General features: G+C 35.2%; 1 protein-coding gene across 1 annotated transcript in view; it reads left to right on the forward strand.

The window, feature by feature from the left end:
* CSNK1G3 (casein kinase 1 gamma 3) overlaps positions 1 to 23,451 on the forward strand; it is a 72,053-nt gene extending 48,602 nt beyond the window's left edge. Inside the window, exons 7-15 of the mRNA XM_075136336.1 lie at positions 1,490 to 1,575; positions 1,699 to 1,783; positions 6,709 to 6,857; positions 7,894 to 7,989; positions 8,656 to 8,751; positions 16,812 to 16,918; positions 17,293 to 17,316; positions 22,034 to 22,125; positions 23,405 to 23,451. Of these exons, the coding sequence (XP_074992437.1) occupies positions 1,490 to 1,575; positions 1,699 to 1,783; positions 6,709 to 6,857; positions 7,894 to 7,989; positions 8,656 to 8,751; positions 16,812 to 16,918; positions 17,293 to 17,316; positions 22,034 to 22,091 (701 nt within the window). The 3' untranslated portion in view covers positions 22,092 to 22,125; positions 23,405 to 23,451. The remainder of the gene's footprint in view (positions 1 to 1,489; positions 1,576 to 1,698; positions 1,784 to 6,708; positions 6,858 to 7,893; positions 7,990 to 8,655; positions 8,752 to 16,811; positions 16,919 to 17,292; positions 17,317 to 22,033; positions 22,126 to 23,404) is intronic.
* The last annotated feature ends 4,088 nt before the right edge of the window (positions 23,452 to 27,539 follow it).

Here is a 27,539-nt window from a genome sequence, read left to right on the forward strand (position 1 = left end):
AGCATACGGTCAGCAAATGGGATGTTGCAGGGTTGGCAGAGAAATTCAGTTAAGACCAGATTGTCTGGAGGGCATTCACTGAGAAAAATGGCAGCAGTGGACACAAGAGTGGCGGAGTGGACACAAACCAGAAGAGTGTTGGCAAGGGAATTGGAAACATGGAAACGAGTGAAGGAGAAGTGACTGTGAAAGAACCTCATATGGCTGACAGACGTGTGGTGGAGGAAGGAGCTAGATGTAGCCTGTGCTCTGAATTACCATACATTTTTTTGGTGTTTTCTTACTCATTTGCTAGTATGCGTTTACTAGTGTTCAAATGAGAAAATAGGGGTAGAAAACGGAGTAGTAAGTAAATTGTCCTTTTTTTATGAAGATTAAGAATTAGTTTTCAGATGCAGTATATTTGTGGCAGTATTTTGTGTTGATCAGGTCAAAGACAGTTGGCTTTGTTAACTTTCCTGTGTTCAAAATCTCACATTTTTTTCGTTTACTTTTCTTCTCCATTTCTCTTGCTGTCAAAGCATAGTGATTTTTGTCTTTGTGAAAATATTGAGTAGAAACAATGTTAATATTTTGGTTTTCTGCCTTATGTCAGGGAGGAAATCAAAGTTAGAAGTAAATACTACCTGTTACTGCAAAGCATAATACACTGTGTAACAGGTGTTTCAAGAGCAGTACAGAATGAAGTCAGATGAAAATGTAAAAATCTGTTTTCTACTAGTCATTTACAGACTTCTACTATTCTCTATTACATTCAGTTTTCCTAAGAATAATGGATTTTATTTAAAAATAATACAGAATGTACTTTGAAAACTTTGAACTTTGAATGCACTGCATTTTTCTTGTTACTTTCCTTTTTCTTTAACGTTCTGTGAACTTTTTGAAGGACTGCCACTGCACTACTACAGATGAAGAATTGTAGGCATGCTAGACATTGTCGTGTGTAACATAGCTTTTAAGTCAGCTAGACTTGAAAGCAGGTTGTATGTACATGTCTCTTCATGCCGCTTTTTGACCAAATAAGACTTCTGAGCCTTCTTCAGTCCACCCTTACTCAGAAATTCCATAAGGGGTCCCTGAGAAACATACCATTTTTTCCGTGATTTTGTAGCAGAAAAATGAGTTCAGTTAAAGCTTTCTTAAATTACTTCAAGTTCACAACTAATGGATCAAAAAATATCAGAATTAAAATGGAATTGTATATGTAAAGGGTCAAACTATATTTTAAAATAAGAACAGTTTCTTATAGCGAGATAATTTGTTTAAAGTCCTGTTGAGATGAATATACCTGCAGTCTGCGTGTTTTTTTTGTTTTAGCTGTGTTCTTAATGGAGTCCATAGAACACAAGAAGCCCGACCACAGGCTCAGTTTGATTTCAAGTACTTTATACCTCGCAATTATTTTTACATAATTTGGGAACGAATCTTTTAAATATAATGTAAAATTACGCAGATTGAATGTCCTAATAATATTTGAATTTTGTTTCAGAGCAAAGTAGAAGAGATGATTTGGAAGCTTTAGGTCATATGTTTATGTATTTTCTCAGAGGAAGCCTTCCCTGGCAAGGTTTAAAGGTAGTGGTTTTTGGTATTTTCCTCTATCCTATTTTCAGATCTTTTTTGCCATGACCTTTTTTTTTTTAAAGTTTGTCTGCAAGCTGTGTAAGTTCAGAAGCTTGTTTTGTTCTTGTATCATAGGCTGATACATTAAAAGAACGTTACCAGAAAATTGGAGACACAAAACGAGCAACCCCTGTAGAAGTATTGTGTGAAAACTTCCCAGGTAATGTCTACTGTTAATAAAAATGTTGTGCATTGATTTAGAAAACGAAACTGGCATAGATAATTGTTTAATATCTGGTTTTAAAAGTAAAATAATGCTTCCAAATACATGTATTATGTACTATGGTAATAGATACAAGAATTATCCTTTGAAGCAGCACTATGCTAACGCTGGTGTTCTTCAAAGATGGATTCTTCTAAAGGAAACATTAAAAAAAAATATTATGATATGTATTCTTACGGTGATCAACTAATCTACACTTGTATCTTCACACATAAAATTTTGCAAGCCTTTTCCACTCAAATCTGATATCATATCCCTTTTTAAAACAAGTTGCATTAGGAACAGATGGAAGTAATATTTAAAATAACTTGCAAGTAATTTCAGGTGTCACTTCTAGTTCTCCATAAGTGCACGGATAATCAATGAGGTATCGGAGAATTGGAGAGAAGCAAATACGACATTTTTTGAAAGTTGGAGTAATCAGCTCGGGACAGGGGACACAGACACAAAAAGTGGACATGATTTTGCCAAAATAAACACCTTGAAAAATAATCACGATATCATTGATAGGCAAAATGGATTTGCTGAGAATAGCTTATGACAAACTGATTTGATTTCCTGTTATGAGAGGAAATCCTGTCCACAACAGGCCTTGTGGACAGGCGGCAGATGTTTTATGTCATGAAATCTTAGTACTTTTGCTTTTGACACTCTTTTTAAATATTCTTACAAGCAATCTTAAAAGCATAATCGAGAAGAATCTACTATGGGAAGAAGAGTGTAAAACAATTTGAAGTAATTTACATTTTTGCGAAATGTGAAACATGAAATGGTATTTCACAGAGATCTATGCTGGATCTGTTCAGTGTTTTTGAGTGCCTTGTATAATTGAGAACGTTTAGTAAACTTGCAAATGTTAAGTTTGAAATTTGTAGGCTCAGCAATGGGTTAGAATGAAAGTATCCTGACAGATTACAAATACAGTCTTAAAAATATAAGGTACAGTTCAATAAATCATATTCAAGGCAGTATATGAAAATAGCATCAAATCGAAATTAAGAATTATTGGGTGTGGAAAGGTTCCTTAGGTAATGACTCAAAGTCAGTCAGTCACAAAGTAAATGCAAGTGAGCAGTGTCATGTTGCTATATATTTAAAAACAAACAAAAAAATCCTGTACTAAGTTGGATTATATAAACAGGATGTAGCCTGAAAGACACATGAATTGCCATTTCCACTCTACTTGATTCTGTAAAGCTTCAGCTGAAGCAGTATGTTCAATTTTGGGGACTGTACTTCAAGAAAATGTGTCCTATTTTAAGGGTATCTCATAAAGAAGAGGGAGTGCATATGTGCCATGTTTGCTAGACGTATCACCAAAGACTGAAGGCATGAAGATTGGTTTAGTCAAGATTGTGAGGGAAAGAAGTTCTCCTGTACCTTTCGCCTGCTACAAACATGAAAGGAATCAGTTTGCTACAGCCACAGCAGCTAGGACAAAGTAATGGATGTAATCCAAAAGTTAAGTTTAGACTTAAACTCCTGTGTTTCAAATATAGTGAAGAGCATGAAGGGATTGCTATTGCCAGGGAGACTATGGAGTTTCTTTCACTGGAGTTGTGTGAAAGCAAACCAGACAGACAAGGCTGTAACTGATTTGCTATAGGATAGGGTAGTGTACTAGATGGCCCTTTGAAGTTCCTCCCAACCCTGTGGTAAAAATTAGTCCATTATCAATTTTTATTATGTTTTTAATTTCACTTTCTTTTGTGTTGTAAAAAAAAAAAAATAAAGTCAAGTGAAATTGACTTTTGTTACAGAACTTGGAGCAAATGTCTGAACGTATGTTTGGTGGATTGACAAAAGTTTAAATGTGGTGAAAAAAAGCTGTTCTGGAATATAAATCTTCTGCATCCAGTAATGCATGCATGTCTCACATGTTGATTCCTATGTAGTTGCTAGAATTCTGTAAAAAATAAATATCTAATTTAAGGTGTACATGGTGCAATTCCTGGAAATAATTATGCATGAGTAGCTCCATAGTGGACTGTTTCCACCAGATTTAATCAAGTACATGCTTGTTGACAGGATTGGATCTGAAAATGGAACAGGAAAAAGATATTTGACCTCGGAGAACACAAAAGATAAACTTCTTTGTACATATGTACATTTTTATAATAAATATATTCTTGTATGTGGAAGTTTTTGCATGTCAAATATCTGAGGTTTTTCTACCTTTTCCTGTCCTCCTTATAACTTAAGATATAGAATAGAATGAGAAATACCTCCATCATCATTTCAATTCTTTTCAGTCCACCTGCAGATTGAGCTAGCTGATGGATGTTCCTTAAGGCAAGAGAACTTGGTAGTATCAGTGAAAGACACTTTGATCTTTGTCACAAGTGAAAGACTTATCTTTTTCATCCGCTGTTCTGTGGAATTGTATTGTCTTTGAGTGTGCAACACTACTGCTATTTCAAGCCTTGTATAAAATATGAGCATGGATTTAAACTCTGGAATTTCTGCTTCAAATGCATGAAGGGTGGTATTTGATTTTTGGAGTCAGCCAATTGTAACAAATTCAGCTGCATTAAATGGCTCACTTCCAGCCATACCTCTGAAGACCTGCCTTGCATGCTTTGGGTTCCAGTTTACATTGGGAAAGTATGGTTAAAGAGGTCCCTAGCAATGTGTCAGCATTCCTCTTCACCTTCTTCAAACACTGATCTCCTTGGCTAGTATCGCTGAAGAGTCTTGCTTGTCTGCTGAGCTGGACCTTAGGTGCCAAGGAATTCCTCCTATCCACTGCTCCATCTGCTCATGCCTAAAACGTAGTGCTTAATACTCTGTTTGTCACAACTGAGTAATTTGGGATGTCTTGCACCATTGTCCTGTGGTGCATTTTTGACAGCACCAACATAATGCTGCCTCACAACTTCTTGTTATCAAGCTGGTCTCAAACCTTCACTTCTCCCTCTTTCTATTTCACTATCTCTGAAAGAGTTTAACTTGGCATAGCTCAGTCTTAGCACTGTCTCTGCACTTCTCAGCTATCCTCTGTCAGAAGATAGGCTTCTTAAAGCACCTTGTTTGTACCACAAAATGACAAATTCTCCAGACTTATTGGAATGTGATGTGTGGATCAGGGTGAGTGTGCAGTGCTGCTTCTGACATACATACTCTTCATAGGATCAGTGAGTGCTGGTGGCATCTACTTTTAATTTTATTAGTCCCCTGACTTTCTAGTCATATAGAGGTGCCTTCTCTTGTACTTTGGGGCCATGCGAACAGCCTTTTTGGCTTGAGAGTGAGGAGTCATTGCTTTTCTCAGAATGGCTTGACAGTGGGTGGTTTCCCACTCTTTCATGAGCTACAAAGATTCCTAAATGAGTTAGATTTTAAGAGCTCTGTCCTCCTGGAACTCATGTCCTCGGACTGAGATCAAGTGCTTCACCCGATCCATATCAGATTGTGAGACGTTGTTGTAGTACTCTATTTCAAACCACTGCAGTGTGATTTTTTTTTTTTTTCCTATGGCAGGAAGGTGTGGATGGATGCAGTCTGAATGAACCAAAATTTCAGTATGGTTAGGTTGTTGTTCTCTTCGCTCTTGCAGTACTTTCTTAAAATACCTGCTGGAATGGAAGGACCTGTAGGACTTGGTTTTTTGTGAAACCTTGTTAACATTTATCTCTTCTCACCATCTGCTGTTTTCTCAGATTGTTGTATTTCCATATGCTCCTCATTTAACTGATTCCTGAAGGAGTTATTGCAAATGTAGTCACATGTCTGAGTAGTTTCTCAATGGGATTTGAAGCTTGTGCTTCAAATGTTCATAGGTCCTCCCTTTCAGCCCTTGGATTCTTGTAGTCTTCTGTCCATAAGGATGCTTGTTCCTTACAGCAGTTGCCTCAGGTGCCATTCATGGCTTATACCCATTATCAAGAATGGGACTTCTCTATGCTTTACTCACCTGCCAAGAGGTTTGTGCTGGAACTCTTGTCTTAACTAGAAGGTTCTGGCTGCTAGTGCGCAGTCTGTACTTCATACCCTTTGACGACTAGGAAAGCTCTTTCCTTTTATTTTTACAGGTTCAGGCCCTTTCAGAAATCTCCCTGGTTGTCTTCTCTACTGGGAGAATCTTATAATTTCCATGTAACACCTACTCAAATGAATCTCCACTTGTATGCTGACATGGTATTTTAACAGCGATATTAAACTGACACTGGTCAGAAGTCATTCTACAAGAGCTCAGGTAACCTTAGTACTTCTCTGCAGTGTTTCTGTTCAGGGTATTTTGCCACTTCTGCTCAACATCTTCACATAACATAATGCCTGAGTCATTCAGCACTGCTGCAGCCTTCCATAGTCATACTACAATTATAGCTCAACAGAGCCTATACTGAGCGTTTTTTGTCAGGGCAATTGGAGTTGCCCACTTTAGAATGTACACGTGGATCCTCTCTTAAAGAAGGGAAGGTTACATTTCAGTAACAGGTGTTCTTTGAGACATAGTCCACCCTGTACTTTCATATACCCCCCTCTTTACCTTTCCTTAGGCTTGTCTTTGTACAATTAATTGCAAAAAAAAATTGAAAAGTAGAGGCATTTCTCTCCCCACTTCCTTGGCACACTTGTGCATCAGGATTGGAAGGTTGAATGGAAGATCTCGACAGGTAATGCAAAGGGAAAATTAGTGCGGGGTCACTTGGTAGGATATGTTTAGAATATGGCGGTATATCTTGAAGAATATTATTACTATTAAGTAACTTTTCTGTCTCGTAATTCACAGATTCATGGTGAACAACTGTTCAGGTTTTATGGTGAGAGGTAGAAGTTGCCTTAAAATGTACTAATGAGTACTGTTTTTTGAGTGCCATTAGAACAGCTGTGGCAATTACGTGCATTTCTTATTTATATAGAGGAAATGGCTACATATCTACGTTATGTAAGAAGGCTAGATTTTTTTGAAAAGCCGGACTATGACTACTTAAGAAAACTCTTCACAGACTTACTTGATCGAAAAGGCTATATCTTTGATTATGAATATGACTGGATTGGCAAACAGTTGGTGAGTACAATTAAGCTATTAGTAATATACTGGGTTTTTTTGTGTGATGAGTTTTGAGCCAGTGTTAGTTTTGAGTTTCAGAATACATGTGCATCTCATGGCTGCTATTAGAGTTGTGAACAGGTGCTATTACAAGCCCGTTTTCAGATGCTTTTTCAAACATTATCTTTTGGCTTTAGATGTTTCATATCGAGTCTTTCAATATCAAAGTAAATCTCTGTTCAATCCCAAATGAGGTTGTAGGAATTCAGACTAGTTTTTGAGTTGAAGAAGGAGTTTAAAACTTGGCAGGTGATTATCATTATTGCATGTATTTTCTTGCTTTGGGGACTTTCTTGCTCCCAGTATTTTTAAAATGTAGAGTAATCACTTTTCTGCATCTGAGGTATACTCCAGATATTTATCAGTTCATTATGAAGAAACTGTCCATACTTTATATGCAGTTCTAATGGAATACAATGTAGAGTATCAGTTTCCATCACAATGCACCTAAAATTACAGGAAATACTGTGTTTATATGCTTTAAAGAAAGGGTAAAAGATGAATTTTTCAGCACGTCAAATTTTTCCTTGCTTCTTTTTAATAAATAGGGAGGGGGTTGTGTGTGTAACTTAGGCAATTTTGGATTATACATTTTATGCTGAAGTTCCTTGTGTGACTTTCTGGAAGAATTGTAGTTTATTGCTAAATCTTTTTTCAGTGTTTAGCATTAAAAATTACTTTAAGCCTTTCTTCAGGCTTTCATCAGAATGTCCTAACTGCTAACTGCAGAATATATTGGCCTAAAGTTTTTCAGAAAATTAATGTCTGATAATATTCAGAATTGCTACTTCATGAAATTGTGTAAGTCTTGGTTTGACTTCTTTCTTTTTGTTATTAATAAATACCTAGTGAAGCTTTTGCTTTAATTTGATGATTTTGGGTTATGGGAAACTGTCGGATTTAAAGATTAATTTCTATTACAAACTAGTAACTTTTGGTAAGACTTAGAAATTTATTTTTTTTACCAGTTGCTACCTATTATTTATATTTGTAGCCTACTCCAGTGTCTTCAATACATTCAGACACTGCACTGTCTTCAAACAGAGAAGCATATCAGCACAGAGATAAAATGCAACAATCCAAAAATCAGGTAAACGGCTCATTTAAGAGTATCAGCGTTAATTACTTTGTCTTTTATCTAATGATTTGTGCTATGTCATTGCTTTTATTAGAACTCCCAAATAAAATTGACTCCAGGTTTTCTTTTTCTTTTCTTTGATATAAGTAGGTCCTTGTTAATGTTTTTCTACCTCTGTAGACCTTAAAATGACCTAAAAGGTTGCTTGTTTGATGCTATGATATAACATAGCTTCCATCAGTAGTGGATTTTCTCTCTGCTGATACTTTAAATTTTTTTTTAGTTCTCTGTTTTTAATCACTGTGTCTTCACCATATACTATATCATCTATTGGGGTTCTAACATGTATGTATAACATTTTCACTTTTTTTTTTAAGCCAGGATATTGACCAAGGTGGTAAAAACATTAGGAAATCAGATCTGTGTCCATTTACCTAAGCTAAGTTACAGGGTTGTATTGGTGGACTTTGTTTCTTACTAGAAATTTTGAGTTTTAGCTACTTCTCTATGAAAATGTATGTATAGGCATATATAAGTATGTACAATCTATAGGAATTGAGTATGTAGTGCTTCTGTGCTTTTTAAAAATAATATATAATAATTAATGCAGGAATTACTTATTTTTGGAATTTTTATTTCTTCCTTTGCATATATTCCTAATGCATTCAAAAATGATAGTCAACAGACCATAGGGCAGCTTGGGACTCACAGCAAGCCAATCCACATCATTTGAGAGCTCACCTAGAAGCTGACAGACATGGTGGCTCGGTACAGGTATTTTCTGCTTCTTTGCATGGCTTAATCAGTCATTTTGCATTATATAATACTGTTTTCCTGTAGTGCATGACATAATTCCTGTTTTCGTATTAAGCTTGCTTTCCAGTAACGTTCAGAATGTTCCTATTATTCCCTACTTCACAATTGCCAAACTGAAATTAAAACAGGTGCAGAAAACTATGGATCTTTTTGTGTGTGGAATTTCTGCTACATGTTTCTTAGTGAAAGCTAAAGCAATGGAACCATCTCTGTTTTTAAGGGAGTATACACTTACATCAGTGCAAGCAACGGAAAGTTAGACATTTGATACGTTATTTAGTTGTATTAGCAACTAAACCACTATTGACTGAATTCAGTCTTGCTCAAGTCATGTTTTTTGTTCCTTAAGCAAACTTCAAATGAAAGTCTTAAGTAGTGATTTTGCTTAAACTTTACTACTTTTGCTCAACCAATAGTTGACTAGAAGAACGTCACACTTACCAGTGGAAAAATGAGTAGAAACCAACAACTTTTCCTTTATTATTAGTTTATTTCATATTCAAAGAACTTTTTTCCCTGGTTTGCTCTTAATTTTATTTTTTCGTGTCTTGCTCTTTGAATATATTTAGGGGCAAGATGGTTAGGATGATACACAAGGAAGTCTGAATTTAATATGGAAGGATTCAAAATGCCAGCTGCAAAGTCTATATGAGGTTTTGAGCATTCAGTCCAAAATGAAAATAATTTAGCTTTGTAAAGTGTTATCTGGGGAAAAAAAAAAAAAATTTTGTCTGCTGCAGTTTTGATTCTGAAGTTTTGTTTTGGAAAACATTTGTCAATGCCTGAAGAAAGAATGAGAAGTCTAGGCTAAAGAAAACAGTGCTGTAGTCTCACCAGTTTGATAATTCCATATGTTCTTTAAATGCTTTGAAATTCAATTCAAACTTAATATTCTCTAAATTTTGCTGCTTTAGAAACTACTGTTGTGTGTCATTTAAGAAAAACTAGTAGATGATATTATCACTGTGCATCAAGAGAAGTTTAAAAATTGTTCTGTGCTTTCCATTAACAAATATTTTGAAAACTTTACTTGTTTATTTAACTTGAATTGCAATAGTTCTCTCAATTATATCAGTTTCAAAGGTAGACATTTATCTTTTGAGAACAGTGTAGTAACATGGAATCAAAAGTGGATTTGAAATTGTATCTTCCAAAATTATAACATTTCTTAATTTTTTTATTTTTTAGATTAGAAAAATACATATTTAACTTTTAAATTACAGTTAGTAGAACTTTCAAACTGTATATCGTATCACTCTTTTGGCAATCGTAGCTCTTAAGAAACCTTTTATTCTTTCTCAGGTAAAATGTAACAATCGCAAGAGATTTTATTCCATTGTAATATATGTTAAATACCTTTTGCGGGCAGGGAGAATATTTTCTAGGAAATACCAGTAGTATTCCTTTCTGTTAATATAATATTATTCCTTTTTTTCTCAAAGGATATGGGCATTCTGAGTTCAGACCACTTAGATCAGTTGAGACTAAACAGTTGCCATGTAAAAAGAGCAGTATGCAAAACTGCAGCCATTTGGTCTGTGTCTTTGAAGATCAAGTGTTGTACAGAAGGGTATTTTCAAGCCAGCTTAATTGCATTGCTTTTTAATGTGGAGTGGTCATGCTTCCTCATTAAAGGCACTTATAAAACTACGTAATATCTTCGTTTTGTTTTGAAGTTTGAGCCCTTGATTTTTGTCAAATACTCCTTCATTGTAGTGATACTAACTGAATCATGCTGTTAAGTTGGACGATTAGCTAGCTAGTTTAGCTGGATTACTAACTGCCCCCAAGAAGACAAGTTCTAAAAGTGCCACAGATAATTGTTCAAAGGGAGATTGAGTCTAAGGTATGAAATTAAAGTGCATTTATTTTTTCTGTGACATTAGTGAGTCATTGCTTATCTTTGAGATCAGTTTTATGCTGAATTATCCATTTTTCTGCAAGATAGGAAAATGTGGCAAATAATTTTATTTTAAAGTGACAACGGAATGTTTTTTAGGTCACTGCTATTACTGTCGTCTGTAATAGTACTGCTGATGTAATCTCTGAGATCCTTTTGTAGAAGATTATTCAAATGTTAGTGATTCTTCACTGTGACATTAAATTCAAGTGGACTGAATGTTGGTATATATATATATGTTAGTACATATTTTTATGCTCTTAGTAATGATGTCCAAGGGGGAAACATTCAGGTTCTAAATGGCTTGTTCATTAAGAGTAGTCATTCTGAGTTTTGTATTAATTTAAGTTATCTCAGACCCTCTGGGCTTATGTTAGAGATACACTAATGTGCTTAATCATGTCTCATTTTACTTTGTAGCATCAGTTCATGTTTAAAGTTCAAATACTATTAGCAAGTTGAGTTGTAAAAGGAAGACCTCCAGAAATAGTTCACATCCGTTTTTCCACATTTCTCTGTTTAGAATAAGATAAAAACGCTGCAGTATGGCAGACTGTCTTTCTAGTTTGTGTAGCCTTATTAATGAAAGCAACTTGTACCTCCCAGCAATTCATTCAGCAACTTCCTGTGACTTTATTTTTATGTTTGCTTCAGTTCCCAAAAATGTCAGTTGTACAACACTGAACTGTTGCCTTCTCTGCATGAACTGCAAGCTGCTTAATTGTTTATGCACTCATAAAGACTGTACTAATCTGTTCATTACTTTTTTTCATCACTTGCTAGCAGGTCTTCCTCTTACCCTTTCTGTTTTCCCATTTGGAAATTCTTTAAAAGGAGGTTAGATTAAAAGATCAGGTTAAAGAGTTCCCGGTGAAGTGCCATAGATCTTGAAAGGTGCTTAGGAACTGCTTGAAAGGTTAGGTATTTGATGTAAGTAGTTTTGAGTTGCAAGACACCTCTCCTTCAAGGAGTCAAGATAACAATGCATTAGATGAAACAAATCAATTTCTCTAAGCTTTTGTGAATTAAAAAGGTAGTGTGATTTTTTTTGATTCTTTTGTCTTAACTGGAAGCTTTTTGAAGGTAAAATATAGCAGCCTGTGGTATCACTAATGAATTGCTTAGGCATGAAGGCTGGCTTTATTTTTTGAAGAGTGGAGAATTCAGTTACTGAGATTGGTAATGAAATGAAGGATTAGTTTCTATGTCTTTTTAAAATTTTTGCAATTCCTTATTGTGATTGTAAGTGTGACAGCAAAATTTGTTTTATGAGAGACTTTCTGACTGCTTTTTGAAATAACAAGTAGATTAGTTTACATACTAATCCAAAACAAAGCATGGCGCTAGCCTGAAGATTTACTGTTAACCATTTGGGGAATTGGTATTCAGGCTTAATTTTGTCTTATTATAACTGGTCCTTATCAAGCTTCTAAAGGACCATATATGTAAGAAACTAATCTGTTCCCCAATTAATATGTCTCGTTACTAGGTAGTAGGTCCAATATTTTAAGTTTTATTTGCCTTATGGCATAGAGGGTAGTAAGAAACAGCCAATGTGACACATATGCTTCTTCATATATGTGCTGTTCAAATTAAACTTAAAAAGAACTGATTAAATTTGAAGGAACTAAATTTAAGCCCGGATAAGATCTGTTACCAAAATGCTTAAAGTTGTTTTAGATTATCAGTTTAGTGGTTGATCTCCCACTTGTATATAGGTGAGTATCTTAAGTTAATCTTCAACATTGCAACACTTCTAGTTTCAAACTTAGTTTAAAATATTTGTTTTCAGAAACCTAATTCTGTGACTATTCATGGAAAAAAGTTCATGGACTTTTTGTTAACTGAATTTTTAGGCGTAAAACTGTAACTTCAATATCCACATTTTTTCACTACAATCGTATACAAATCTTATTAAGAGATGAATTGTGCTTCCCGTGTTTTATCAGGCTACTGAGGAAATCCAGTCCAACTCCAGCCATAAGTAGAGAAATGAAATTAAAAGTTTCTCTTTAAGCACTGTTAGTTTTGTGTATCGGTTCTTCTCTCTCCTTTCCTAAAGTTTTAGCTTTTTATGTGGATCCACTATGATGATGATTCTTTGTGCTTTATTTGTGGTACATCCTGGTTACAGAATTTGGTGTACAACACTTTCAGTGCATAAGCTGTCTTCTTAAAACATAAGCTCTTATTCTTGTTCAATTTTGTTATTTTCCCATATCTTTCTACCTGTGTTTTGCTAATTTTTAAGATGATTGGCCTGTAGTCTGAGAGAGAAAAGTCTAATGGTTGGTCTAACTCAAACCCATATGCACCAGGATCATTTACCCTGCATTATCGGTCTTTTACCAAATGACTGTTTGGTCAGATTGAAAAGTATTTTACTGATGTCACAGGGAATTAACTTCGGGCATTGTAGGTTATTTTAGCAAGGTACAGAACTTATGATTGTAAGATCATACAGTTATAGCCTTGCTGATACTGGAACTGAAGCGTTCTTACCTCTCTCTTGTGCTCATTTAAATGAGTCTTTGTTAGTTTTTTTTAAAGGTAAATATTTTGCTCTGTTGCAGGTGTATTAATTCTTGGTTCTTCATGTTACTGAGACAGTTCCTAAAGCTGTTTTTAGCAGTAGTAGACTAGAGGGGAAACTCAGGTAATTTGTGATTCTGGAGAAGCATGACTGATGTTGTTTTTCGGACTATCAATATCCTTTCATTCACTCATGCTTTCAGAGGTCACGACTCTTCCCAGAAAGATGAGCTTTGTTTTCCTCCCATCTAAACTAAGCCGTGCAACAGGCAGGTGTACTTGATCGTACTTGTTTGCGTATTTGGTGGATGTGTTTGGTGCATGTATATGGGAAGGACTGAGGTCTCTTTCTCCTTGATCTCTATCCCCTTGATAGAGATCGACCAGAGCGAGGCAGGACAGTCTTCTGCTATCTGGTGCGAAGTTTCCTACAGAGTTTGTGTCAATGTTAGAGAAAACAGTTGTCTTAATAAAAAAAAACACCTTAGGACAAATGCTGTCTTGAAAAGAAAGACTTCTCCCACGAAAGGAAACCGCTGTCAAGAAATACTATTCAGTTTTTAAATCAGTTTGAAGAATTTCAAGAAAAGAGTCACCAAACAGGTTGTCATAGCTTTTCTGCTTCCTCTTTTATAAGCATGCAAACATGTTGGGAAACCCTAAAATAAGCTTTGTTCTTTGTTACCACATAGCGGTGCATTGACCCAAGCAGAAGATTGTTATTGCTCCTTTAAAGGTGAAGTCAGCTTAGATTAGTATGACTTTACCGGTGATTTAAAAACAAAAAAACAAACAAACAAACCTGTCATAAACCAGGAGGTTTTTTGTTTTTATGAGTTGCTCAAATCTTGCAGATGTTCTTTTGACAACTGCCAGAAGAGGTTCCAAAGAGACCAGAAGAGAGTTGTTGTCAAAGGCTGATAGGAACCATGAATCTTGAACCAGAGTAGCAAACCTGTTTTGCTGATCTGCTTGCATCTCCAAAGACTTCCTCTAGCAGTGATAGAAGGGCAAACTATAAAAACGTGCTTAGATGCAGTTTTATTCCTGTCAAAATGTTTTCACTTTCTCCCAACTTTTTTATCCATCAGAAGAGAAAGATAGATTTTTTCCAACCTATTGTTGAAAAATAATATTCATAACTAGTTTATTAATGTAGGAAAGATTTTTAGATCTCTAGTTTCCTGTTTTTTGAGTTCAAATGAAGAATGTGTACATGCTTGAGTTTGATCCCTTTTTTTGAATCCACTGTCCAAGAAGATAGAGGTGAATGATTGAGTAAGCACTCCTGGGAAAGAAGCGTGAAGGAGAATGCCACGTGAAAGCTCCATAGATGCTAGAGTTGGGCAATGTGTTCGATATTTGAGTAAAAGTTATAAATATTTTCATTTGCTTTTTGTAGGAAAAGAGAAGAAAATAGGAGTTCTTGCAAATACCTGTGCAAACTGTCACCTGTTTTTTACAACAGTCAGGAATGCTGAGGTGTATGGGTTTCCTTCCCATCCAAAAAAGGCATATATACCTCTCTTGCTATTTCTTGATTTACCCTGCCCTTACTTGAGTAAACGGAAGACAAAGGCTTCTGTTTCTGATCAACCGTTGTTACTCAACCTTGAGCACAGGTCTGAGGATCTCTTTAGAAAATTTCATTTTAAGTCTAGATCATGGGGCAGAAATTCTGAATGACTAGGACTGCAAGCAAGGTTGACTACAATCTTAATTGGGTGGCATTGCTTTATATGGACTAGTGCAGGCTGTGGTTGTGATGAGTTACGTAGTTATGATTTGGATCCTTTGGATCCAGAATTCATTTGGTGGACAAATTGAGCAAATTTTTTTACTTGAATTTTCATGAACGATCCTGTCTTATTTGGCAAGTACTTCCCGTGCAAACACCATATATTTCCGCGCTGCTTATCACTGTTTCAACTGGGTATTTCACAACAAGCAATGAAATTATCTGCACAGTAAGATACCTGCTGAGATGGTTGGGATCATACTGTTTCCCCTTACCAGTAAATATGGACAGTGATGACAACAAATATTAAGATACTTGTAAAAGAAAAATCTACTAACCCAGGGTGCTTAGTTTAAGATGCCTGACCCACCATCTTACGATTTGCTAAAGTACAATTCCTACCTATTTCTATCACTGAATGTTTAGTGCTTCTAAACATTTAGTGCTTCTCCACTGACTTACCTGTCATCACAGAAATCAAGTCCAATCTCCCAGAATTCCTTTAATTATATTGACCAAAATTTAAATAATTGGATTCTTGCAATCTCAGACATCTTTCCTTTTGTTTTGTTATGGGGCTGCAGGGTTTTTTTGGCAGTGGTTCCTATTTTAGCGAAACTCGAAAAAGAAGAAAACTCAGCCTGAATGTAGGCATATGGCATGGAAAATGGCTTAAGTTCAGCAAACTTCTCAAGTCTGTACTTGGTTACAATAGGAACCACAAATCAAAACTCAATAGGCAAGGCTATTAGCTCTGGTTATAAATAGATGAGACGTAATTGCTGCATTTAGAGGAGGGCTTGGAAAGATGAGGGGTATAGTAACATTATGATGATGACTTTCCTTTCCTCTGCTTTCTTCTACTTTAATTCTGACCTTCAGGCAAGAGAATCTTGAACTATGAACTACTATTGATCCACTTTCCTGTATGTTTTACAGATGTTTTCTGCAGGCTCTTGTATTATTTGGCCAGAATGATGTTTTTGTGCAATGTTGCTTCGCCAAGCATTTGCTGCTACTTTGTAGCTAGTAGACCTCTTGATGCTTTAATGGGTCAGTTAGCACTGTCAGCTACCCTGACCAGATACACACTTGTTTATATGCAGTTAACCATCCTCCTGGCAGATTCTATGTGGTGAATAAGGGAGAGGCCTCTGGAATAGCTCCATTTGTCATGCAGGAAAGCTGACACAAACTGAGAGAGAGAGTATTGGGTTCCATTTGGTTTAAAGTCAAAACAAACATTCCCGGAGAACCAGAGCTGTCCTAGTGGCTCAAGAATGTACAAAGGAATTTGAGAGTAAATTAATGGGAATGAAGATGAATCTAATTTTTTTGTTTTGTTTTGTTTTTTTGATGGTCGTAAGTGTTCTCGTGCTCTAAGAGTGAAAACCAAACACCACCTACACTTTTAGGTCTAGAGAATGTCTTAGTTTTCCCCTCTTCTGGTGAGAACTCTTTGAGATACAAAAGAAGAAAATTAAGGAGCTTAAATATGCTAAAGAAGCAGAGAATAGGGTAAGAATGAGTTGATATCAGGAAAGGGGTTAGTGCCTTCCCGCAAGGCTCTGAAGAGGCATGAGGGAGATCAGCAAACCTGATCAACAGAATTGCTTTGCTTAGTCCAGTCACTTTGAGTCTGTCATGCAGATGTCAGTTCCACTAGTAGATATGAAAGAAAAAGGGCGGGAGCACAGGGATGCAGGAATAAAACCTGGAAAAAATTGGAATAAAAAGAATTATGGAATTAACAAAAATTACTGAATTTTGAAGATGTATTGTAATTTTAGGAATTGACAAATGTATGTCTGGCACTAGCATAATTTCAGCTGTTTCTGATGATTTCAGGTAGTAAGCTCAACAAATGGAGAACTGAACACAGATGACCCAACTGCAGGCCGTTCAAATGCACCCATCACAGCTCCTGCAGAAGTAGAAGTAATGGATGAAACTAAGTATGTCCATCTTTTTATATTCTTTGGATCTTGTGTGCTCAGCCACTTCAAAATTCTTCTTGGATAGTTACTCAAAAAATATTGTCTAAACTGAATAGCCGCTGGTGAGGGGCAAAACTATAGCGCTCTACTTAATTTTGGCTTTAAATATTTAAATAATAGACTTTTTATAGCTTGTGCTTTTTAGGCTAAGCCCTCAATAACACATCTCTCTATACTAGAAAAGTGCATGCATTTTTGGTATTTCAACTAATTTTGAAATATTTATTTTAAGATAGTGTTCTGACTACCAAAAGTTACGTATGAAAGATGTAAAATTCTTCCTCTGTGTGGTATTCTGATTCTCTTTTTTCCTTTACTCTCTTTCTGTATAGCTGCCAGAAAGTGTTGAACATGTGGTGAGTTCTACAGCACAGGCAGGCAGAAGTAGCCTCAGGGGCTTTGTTCTTGTTATTTGGTTTAAAACTAATTTCAGAGAACTTTAAAATAACAAGTCCATTTGGAAATCACAAAACATGTTTTAATATTGTGAAACAATTAACTTTTTACAAACAGCCACCTTCAGGAGCTATTTTGCCTGCTTCAAATCTTTCTTGCTTTTAAGTTGTGCAGTCTGTGGTGTAGTTTATTTAATCCTTTTTAGTGGGTAGTAGAATATTTTTTTTCTTACTTGCTATCCTGCTTTAGAGGGGAAAACAACTAGTATTTTAACATCTAGAAAATAACTCACTTATATGAACAAGTAATGAATGCTAGCAAATGTTTGAACTTTGCCTGTTAGCTCTGTAAACATAGTATTTACCAGCGTATTAGTCTTTGACAACCTGCTAACTAATTATTAAAACATAAATTCAGGGTTCCTTAAAGTTACAGTGTAATGAAAGGGGGAAATATTAAGGTCTCTTAACATGGGATGGACAACTAATGTATATGTATTTGAGTAGTAAAGTCAGACTTGCAAAATAGTACAGAAAAATATTCTTAATAGCTAAAGGTAGTGTAACTATATTCTTGATAGCTAAAGGCAGTATAACTGTCAACATGTTTTATAATTGTGCTTGGAATAGGATTTTACAAGGGTATGGATCTAGTTTATCATAAAATAGCAGCACTCAAATATAAAGGATACTTTAGTAGCAGAAAAATCCAGTAAGCATTCCTTAATAGCAATAAGTTTTATAGAGCCCGTTTTCCTAACTTTTAGATAAGGGGAAATTTCTCAAAGTACAAATTTTTCGTGACGGGATTGTTCTGCAGGTTCTGGTTTTGGTAGTTAAAATTTGTGAATGGAGGTGTCTATTTTGCCACACCTGCACACTAGCTTTCTGTGAGCACTAAGATGACCAGTTCTTTATCTGCCATCTTTATCTGTATTATTGTTTTTCTGGCAAAAAAATACATATCTTATATATATTTAAAACAAAAAAAGACCCCAAAGAGCAAAGATGTTGATAGTCTGCACATAGAGAAATTCCCTATCCCCTCTCTTTGGATAAGTGCAGTGGTAAACTTCCTTATGCCCAGTTTATGTACACACAGGAAAAGATTAAATTTCTAAAGTTTTGAATAGTGCTTAGCACAATTAAACCTATGCTTAGTTATCTACAGAAAATAATAGAATTCTCAGAAGCTAAGATGCTGCAGCTGCTTTAAAAGTGTAGAAGTTCATTTCCTCTGATATGAATAATTGATGGACAAATACGCTATCCTTGACCTTTTTGGCCTAGTCTTTACTCGTTTTGTTACAGACAAAATATCTAGTCTCAATATCCTACTCTTTAGATCAATCTTCTTTTTCAATATGAAACACACAAATTAGTTTTCCAGTGGTCTCTGTTTAAACTGCAGTTTCCTTATTCACTATTTTTTGGGGGGTAGAAGTTGTTTTATATTTTGGCAGTAATTAAAGCAACACACATGCACACCTCCTCCCCAGCGTTGCTATCGGACACCAATGTATAGGTATACATCTTTTCTCAGTAACAATACTTTAGAAGGCTTAAGTAATTTTACATTTTAACATGATAGTTACAAGCTTAATAACAAAAGGTATTGTGAGACATTTAAATGTCCATTTATAGATTTTACACTGCTGAAAAGTGTAAGGAGATGCAAGTATCAGTATCGTTCATGTCTGTGATATAGACATTTTTGTTTTTAAGGAGACATTGTTTTATCAAAAGACTCTCACTTCGTGCCTCTTTCATAATCTTTTCTCCATCTGAAAATATGAACATAGTTAACCTCTCTTGCTGATATCTTCTGTTTGTAACATTTCCTCATACTCTGAGAAATATTAATATCTTGAATATTTTTTAGAAACACTTCATTCTTTGTTTTAGATGTTTTCATAGTTTTAGAAGCTTAGCATGACTGTATCTTGGTTTAAAAGATTGAAGAAAGGGTGCCCTATCACCCCTGTCACACCCAGGGTGTGATTTTAACTATGAACACAAATATTGTTTGTCTGAATATTAGATCTTCTGTTGCCATTTCAATGGGATGCCGTAGATCAGGAAGGATAAGGATTTTTTCAGTAAGCATTTTATTGGTTTGGGTCATTCATCCAACACTTCCATTGTTTGATATATGTTTGTTTACTCACATGCAGTATATATTCTAAGTCTTATACCTTGTCATCTTCATGCTCCTCAGGTCTTGCTGTGCGGCAAACATGACTTAGCAGTGGGTGTGGGGTTTGGGTTTTTTTGGTGGTTTTTTTTGTTTGTTTTGGGGGTGGGGGCTGAGGGGTTTTAGGGGGCTTTGTTTTGGTTTTGTTTGTTTTTTGGTTTTGGTGTGTTTTTTTTTTTCAGAAAAGTAGCTTTCAGCCCTATTTCAGTTGTTATTTACTGGAGTTGTAAAGCAGGGAGAAAACTAACCTGATCATTGTTCCACCCTGGCACTTGTAGATCTTATCTTCTACAGATGGTCTTCAAGTTATCACTGAGCAATTAGCCTTTCTTTCCTTAACTCTTTGCTAGCCATCAGAACAGTTGCTTCTATGAAGCAATATGTAATTTGGATAACCAAAAGGCTCTGCCACGGGAGGACAGAGAAGGGCAAAAGGAGAACATGATATGATCTGTCCTTTTTGTATCTTGCATTCTTTTTGCTTTAACACCTGTTAATAATCCTGCAGTAAAGTGCTGCCACGTGCTAGATGACAAATGTAAAAACACAGCTATCTAAACACAAATGAGAACTGAAGTTGCTTTAGCATGTCGTGCCAGGGGACTGCTCAAGTGGTAGAGGGAAGGGTATTTAGCAGAAAAAAGGTATGATGATTTTGAAGTAGGACAAGAAGGGTTCTTAACCATAATATTGAGATTGCTACCTTTAGATAACATCTCAAAGGTCACTTTAGATTGTACAGAAAAAGTAAGTTGTTTCTCGAGTTTCACAAATCGGTATTATACTTCCTGCTTTAGAAATGTTTTATACCCTACAGAGAAAGTGGTTAGCAGCCATTAAATGCTTTCTTTAAAAAGAAAAAAAGTTCCTTTCCTAGAATTAGAAATTTTCAAAGTGTATCTGTTCTTACACATTTTGCATGCTATTGAATAATATGATAAATTTGTGGTTTAATACTCATTAATAATGCTGCTATCTGTAGCTTTAAATATGGCTTCAAGCAATGTAATATATATATAAAAGTGATAATGACACCCTCTAGTGACAGTATTCTTAAGACCATGTCTGCATTTCTATTATAAATTATACTCCTCAAGAGATAATGCACTATGGATCTCTAATTTCAGGGTTACATTTCTTTCATAAAATTTATTGTCAGGCAATGTAGTCTGACCTGTCTTATTCCCATGTAAATGTGTGTATATTTTAAAATGGCATTTATTTGGCCTTGGGAGGTTTGACAAGGTCTAGCACTTCCAGGCTGATAAATATACATTTCAGTAAGTTTCCGAGCCAGTCCTGTGGTTTCCAATGCTCTATGGAATTTGCATATCTTTGACACTTTTTAGATATATTATATATTAATAAGGGATTTATTTTCCCACACCAAATAACAGTCTTCAGCATTTAGTGAAATTCCCTGAACTAGAATACAGTTGAATAGTTCTTAAAATTATAAAAAAGAAAACTGTTAATGGAGATTATACTCTTTGTAATAGTATTATGCAAACTCCAGAAGACCAGGAGATTAAAAAAGCAGTGCTTTATGTTGTTAAAGGTAGAACTCTTGAAATCCCCATTGCATGATGCTCTTCTTCTCTGGTTGACAGAGAAGTAGCAAACTAAATAGGCTATGGAGAAGGAATAAAGGACAGTATGAGATTTGCAGCAAGGATGGGTTAAAATTTTCTGGGAAGGAAGGCATGAAAACTTAAAGTGTCCTTGAATTACACACAGGATCCAAGCAGTCCTAAACATTTAAGAAGTGTGATCTGCAGTTCCTTGAGACATACTCCATATAAGCAAAACATAGTTAAACAGTGAAGAGTTAAAATTGTAGATTGTTTTTCTAGAATATAAATTAACTGTCTGCCACACTTTCATCTTCCTACAGTTACTTATGTAACCTGTGTTCTGTATATACTAAAATTATGAATCGAGACAGAATTTTTCTGTAAGCTTTCTTTGGGCCCTCCTAATCTGAAACAGGTACAAAAGTGATTTACCATCATAGTCCAGCGTAGGATTTCCTTGTTTACAGGATCATAGGATAATTCACATTGAAAGGGAGGGACCACTGTAAAATGCTTTGGTTTGATATGATGTTTGTTGTATATACATATATAAAATACTTGGGAAAAGATTGGGGTGAAAGAAGGATTAAACTAAATTGGACTCCATACATCTGCATATAAATTCCAAGCTTAAGTGATAATGGATGCTAGTGGTTGTAAACAGATGCTAAGAAAAAGGGTTAGTAGTTACGGGGGAATTCCAGTTGCAGTTGGTGGCTACTAGCCTTCAAAACCAATTATGTCTCTTATAAAAGTACTTTACAGTATGATACAGTATGTATCATACTGTATAAATATAGCATGATATTTCTGCTAGCTGTAAAAATATTTATCTATGTAGTTTCCCCTACTGAATTTTAATTTTGGGCTTCCTCTCCATCAATAACCAATGTTTTTTTTCTACTGAAAGTTATGTAACTCTTAGAGCAGCTCTGGTCTGCCTCTGCCCACTGCTCCTTTTTCAGTGACGAGCGACAGGGTGCCCTTGGATATTTTGAGAAGGTAACTTCTGTCTCCCCTTACTTTGGATATTGTTCTCATCCCTTGTAGAACCTTATTTTTAGATCCTTATTCTCCCTGGTTTTCAAATGCTTTCCCCATTTCCCATATTCCAAACTAAATCAGCAGGAATTTCAGTGACATAAAATGCTTCGTGAACTTAAGGACTTACTGATAGGCTGTTGATGCATTTATATGTTCACTTCTGTTGTACTTCATAGTTTAAGAAAGACTCTTGAGTATGTAGCACTGCAAGTGAGAGTTCAATAACCAAACTGCAGAACTCCATGGAGCAAGCTCTGTTAAGGTAGACAGCTTGCGTGTTCACTTTTGATTGCAAATTGTGAATACTTTACTAAGTGGAAGCTTTAATTTCAAAGGTGGTGGTCAGGAGCTGGGAGTTGCTTAAAATAAGGCTAATATTACGTGCAAATGAAAAAGTTTTCTTTGAGTATTTGTTGCTTTCCTGTTTAGTTTATTTTCAAAAATACTTCCTGGTCTTCTGCAGTCCTTCTCTGTATTATCTATTTTTAACTCCCTCCAATTGTTTTTCCTTTTGTAGTGTTTTTTCAGTAACTTTCAGATTGTCTCTATTTGCTAAGTGAAATTTGCAGTGTTTTTCAATTTTAGTTTCTTTCATGTAGTGTGCAATAAAACAGAAAAAAGAATGTCAGTGTACTTCAATATACTTAAAACTGTGATTTTTCACTGGAGTAATACCGTCACAGCACTGAATCAGAACATTAATTATATTGTTCATGAACATTTTCTTCTAAAATATTTTTAGGAATGGACTTGGGGAAGGTTTTTCCAAGTTCCGGTTGACAAAGGAAACTCAAATTGTTTTTCTGTATTAGCAACAGTAGTGTCTTAAGTGCACAGTTCAGGTAACACAATCTTAAGCTCGAGCTTGTATTTGGCATATTACCAGTTAATGTGAAAGACTACTCAGGTAATGGAACATTCCTTGTTCTTACAAATACATTTTTAAGTCAGGCTATAATGCTTTTGATACCCTCACACAATGCTCTAAACTTAATAGCTATTTTTATTATAGCTTTTTTCATTTGGTACTTTTTTCCCAAAAAACGGTGAAATGTGTCGAAAATATCTCTACTTGTTTCTTTCACTAATAAGTCAATCACCTGCAGTAGAGCTTAATGTATTCCTTGTGGTGCTGGCTGTACCTGAACTACATACTTCAAGTGAAACAAATACAGTAAGCAGAGTTTAGTTTTGTGATTTCTTTTTGTATCATATGTAATTCATGTCACACCTGCAGGTGCTGCTGTTTTTTCAAGCGGAGGAAAAGGAAAACCATTCAGCGCCACAAATGACTAGAACCAAGCAGAATATGGGAAATTGCTTATTTGTTCAACTGCTGTCTTGTGATCTTAAAAAAAAACCCAAAACAAAACACCCTCTGTAATGACCACACATTTTCCAAGAACTCCCTTAAAAGCAACGTCACGCCTGTGTGCTTTGATTTGGTTCTCCTGCATCCATCTTTTGTTTCTTTAATTCATCTATTCTTAAAGCTTTAAGGTTTTGTCAAATATGAGTGCTTCTTTTGACCATCAACAAATAGATCAATGAAATGGTACAAATGAACAGTATCTTCAGCAAAACTAAACTTAGAAAGTATTTCTTCTGTCATAGGAAGTACTAGCAATGTCTTAGCTGAAGACAGATGTCATAAACCTGTTACTTGAGTTCGTAGCAGCGTATCAAAAGCAGTTTTCTTCAAAAATACAGATGCAGAAATACAGAAGAAGAATACAGATGCACAGCCATATAGAAAAATAATAAAATCTTAAGATTTCTTTTCTTTTCTGACACCTGCATTTTTTTTTTCTGTTTTCTCCCAGTATTACTGGTGATACTGTAGTCAAATTGTATCAGCATTAAACCCTGTCTGTGATACCGTGGTACAGTCACTGCCTAGAGATACTGAGGAGGCTGATTTAACTGTTGACAGTTGTCTAAATGCTGATGATACTAACGAACAGAAAGTATTTCCAGTAGCCTCTGGGTTTGAAAACCTGCTTTTGCTATGCCTACAGTGGAATTGCAGTACAGTAGAAATGACAAGAGTGTCTGTACAAAGAATACAGAAGTTTGTATAATTTAAGCTGTGCTTCCAGTAATGTTAGTAAGATTGAAATACCTTCAAGAGAGGATCTACAGAGGAATTGTAAAAGAAGAAATAAATGTGAATCTGGTTAAAGTGAAACTAAGTATTAAAGCCTATATGTTCACTAAGGTAATTGATGATTGACAATCTATAACTTGAAAATATGGATGTGCCATCTAGCCAATGCTAGAGATTGTTTGTAAATTATTTTACTCTTAAATTTAGAAAACAAATACAATGGAATTGAGTTAGACTTCTCCCTTCTCTGTGTACTAGCACATAGCACCCAAAATTTTCCAAGACTTCTTTTCCTGTAAATTTCTTGTCTTTCAGTGTAATGTCACTACTATAGTAGGATGGCAAGAATGTGTCAGGTACTTCCCTACAGTCCAATGAAGTGCCTGCAATATGAAGAAGCCAGCAGTTCTGTAGACAAGGCAGCCCATTTTATACCCCAACAGAAAATATATGCTTCTTTTAAAGCCATAATGACAGAGGTGTCCTTTTGTCATGTTTAGCTGCCAGTTATTGAAGAAGGGATGTGAAAGATGGAAGTGACTAGACAGATTTGTTGACCAAAACTTAGATTATCTCCATTTTTTATAATTCTTCTAGAGCTAATTAGCATTTTTTTCTATCCACACATGCCTTTTGGCATACTTATTTATTTTTAATCTGTTTTGTGGTAGCATTTAAAATGTATATTAAAATAAATGCACACCTTTGAATTCATTATTGCATTTACAAGGATTTTAATTGTATTTTGTAATTTATTTTTCCTTAGCAGCCAAAAGTGTATTTTATTGTTTGGATTATGTGCTTATATGTATACTTTGATCTTTGTCATTATTACTGTTCATGATCTTAAGTTTTTGTTTTAAAAAACCTGAACTTTGGCCTACAAAAACATACTGTATAACAGGTTGTAAGTTTCCACTCCACCAGTTTGTGTTACTAATTATCTTGAACTCATGAAGTTACTTTGTTTTTATTTGAGCTGAAAAGGTAGGAGGTTACTTGACCATTCTCATATGAAGACACATCCTTCTTTGTAGTACTTGACCAAATTCATTGCTTTGTAAGATTTGTAAGTACATGTGGTATGTGTATTTCTCAAACACCTGATTAATTTTATTCTCAGAGGTTTTTGATCTGTACAGTGTTTGTATGATCTGAACTCCATACACATAACAAGAAAGTGTGTATATTGAATATATAAAAGCTCCTTTCTGCTGAAATGACCAGTATCGAGGCACTTGCTTTTCAGCAGTATTTTTTAAGTGCTTGATTTTAATGCTGAAGAAGTTTTTCTTCTAGCAAAGCAAAGCGGTCAGTACTAATGCAGTATGTTCAGGTTATGCCAATATGATTTGCATTTATATCCTTTTTTTCCCTGTCTAAACTAATGAAGTCAACATTGGCTGGATGACTAAAAATGAAATACATCCCTGTTTAAATGTAAGACAAAAAAATAAAGATAGTTTTTTAAAACTTGCCTTTTTTCCTTGCTTTCCTACAGTCTTGGGTGAAATAATGGAAGCTGTTCTTTTAAGAATTGTTGAGCAGTTTTAATCTTTTTGGACAGCAAGGAATTTGAAAGCATGTTACTTGAAATGCTACCTCAAAGTTGCAGTTAGTTATGTTTGCTTAGTTAAGAGGTGTATGTGTTACATGCTTTAATACACCTAATGATAACAATAGAGTAAAGAGACTTCAATGTACGTGTTTGTAGCTAGGAAATCTACGCAGGGTCTCCATGGATTAAAGTCTATGCTGTCTGTGCCACCTAGAATAAAAGCCATTACAGATACTGTGACATATGCAATAAATATGTCTTTAATTTTGCCAGGTATTGAGAAAAGGAAGACTTAGAGTTAGTTCTTCAGTCACAACCTTTTGTTTGGTAGAGATTATTTTTTTAGCTGTAGAGCAATTGATATGATATAAAAAGGCATTTTTACTTGAAAACAATGTTAGTAGGCAAAATTAGTGGCTAGACTTCCAGTTCAGATTCCTAGCACTTTGCTTCATACGCAGATGTTTTCATTTGCTTGTGCTCTTACAGCTCTACAGAACTATTGCAAGTAAAAACTTTTTTCAAGTTCATGTTTTCTTTTTATTCAAACTAAAGTTTTCCTCAGAACTTCTTTTTGAGACTTGGAATTTTAACACCTGAGTGCTTAAAAATACACTCCCATGTATTTTTCAGTAGCTTTTTAAGAGCTTTTAGTAGCTTTTTTGAAGGATATTTCAAACATAAAGATTGCAGAATCGGTTATGTCAGAATTAAGACACTGTACAGCTTCATTGATTGTCTTAGCAAATTAAATAGTATATTTTCTGAGAATATCTTCCTCTTTAAGTTTTCAGGATGAGTGATAATAACTGAGGTGGTATAGTTTTAAGGATGTATTCAATTCTCAGACGTGCAATTTTTATTTTTCTTGTAAGGTAGGCTGTTCCATATCTTATTACCACGTCTGTTTGAACCTTAAACAAAATACAGCTTTACTGAATATTTGTGGGGCTTCCTGTTGTGACACATACTACAATATGGAGTATTTAAGATACTTACTTATGTCTTCACACAACTTGCCTCTAAAATATTATCCTGTTGTCATTAAAGGGTACTGAGTCTAAAAGTACTGTTTAAAAAAAAAAACCAAAAAAGACAAAACAAAACCAACCCACCAACTTCATTGACTAGTTTGAGATGCAAGTTATTTTTCAGACTTCACTTCTATTTTCTTGGGTAGTGAAGAGCATTTGAGTGTTTAGCTAGCCCTGAGTGTTTAGCTAACCTTCAGGTTTTGAAATGGACAACCAAAAATACGGAACACTAAGAAACTGTTTTGTAAAGTTTTGAGTGTTTAGGCTACTGTCATGTTTGTGGCAGAGACTAGTATTTAATTTTTAGAAAGGTGTTTTGTATACTGCAGATCTGTACCTCAGTGCTCTGAGCTTTTCTATTGCCTGGAACAAGGAAGTCATTGATACATGACCTTTGGTGATAATCAAATACTCACAATTTCTTGAAAACTTAAAGCACTTGATGGGCAGAGCGAATGATAAGGAAGCAAGGATCCCAGTGAGTTGTGATCATTGTACCTGACCATTTTTTCTGTTGATCCCTGAAATACTTTTTGCTTCCTTCTGAAAAAGCCTGAGAAGTTAAGAGTTGATTGAGAATTTGTAAATCCTGGGCTGTGCTCTAAATACTTTTTATTCCAGGCTTCGGAAAATCACGTCAAGTTCATGACATTGAACTGAAAATACAGTGCTG

The sequence above is a fragment of the Calonectris borealis genome, chromosome Z, assembly GCF_964195595.1.
Source record: "Calonectris borealis chromosome Z, bCalBor7.hap1.2, whole genome shotgun sequence".
Classification (NCBI taxonomy): domain Eukaryota; kingdom Metazoa; phylum Chordata; class Aves; order Procellariiformes; family Procellariidae; genus Calonectris; species Calonectris borealis.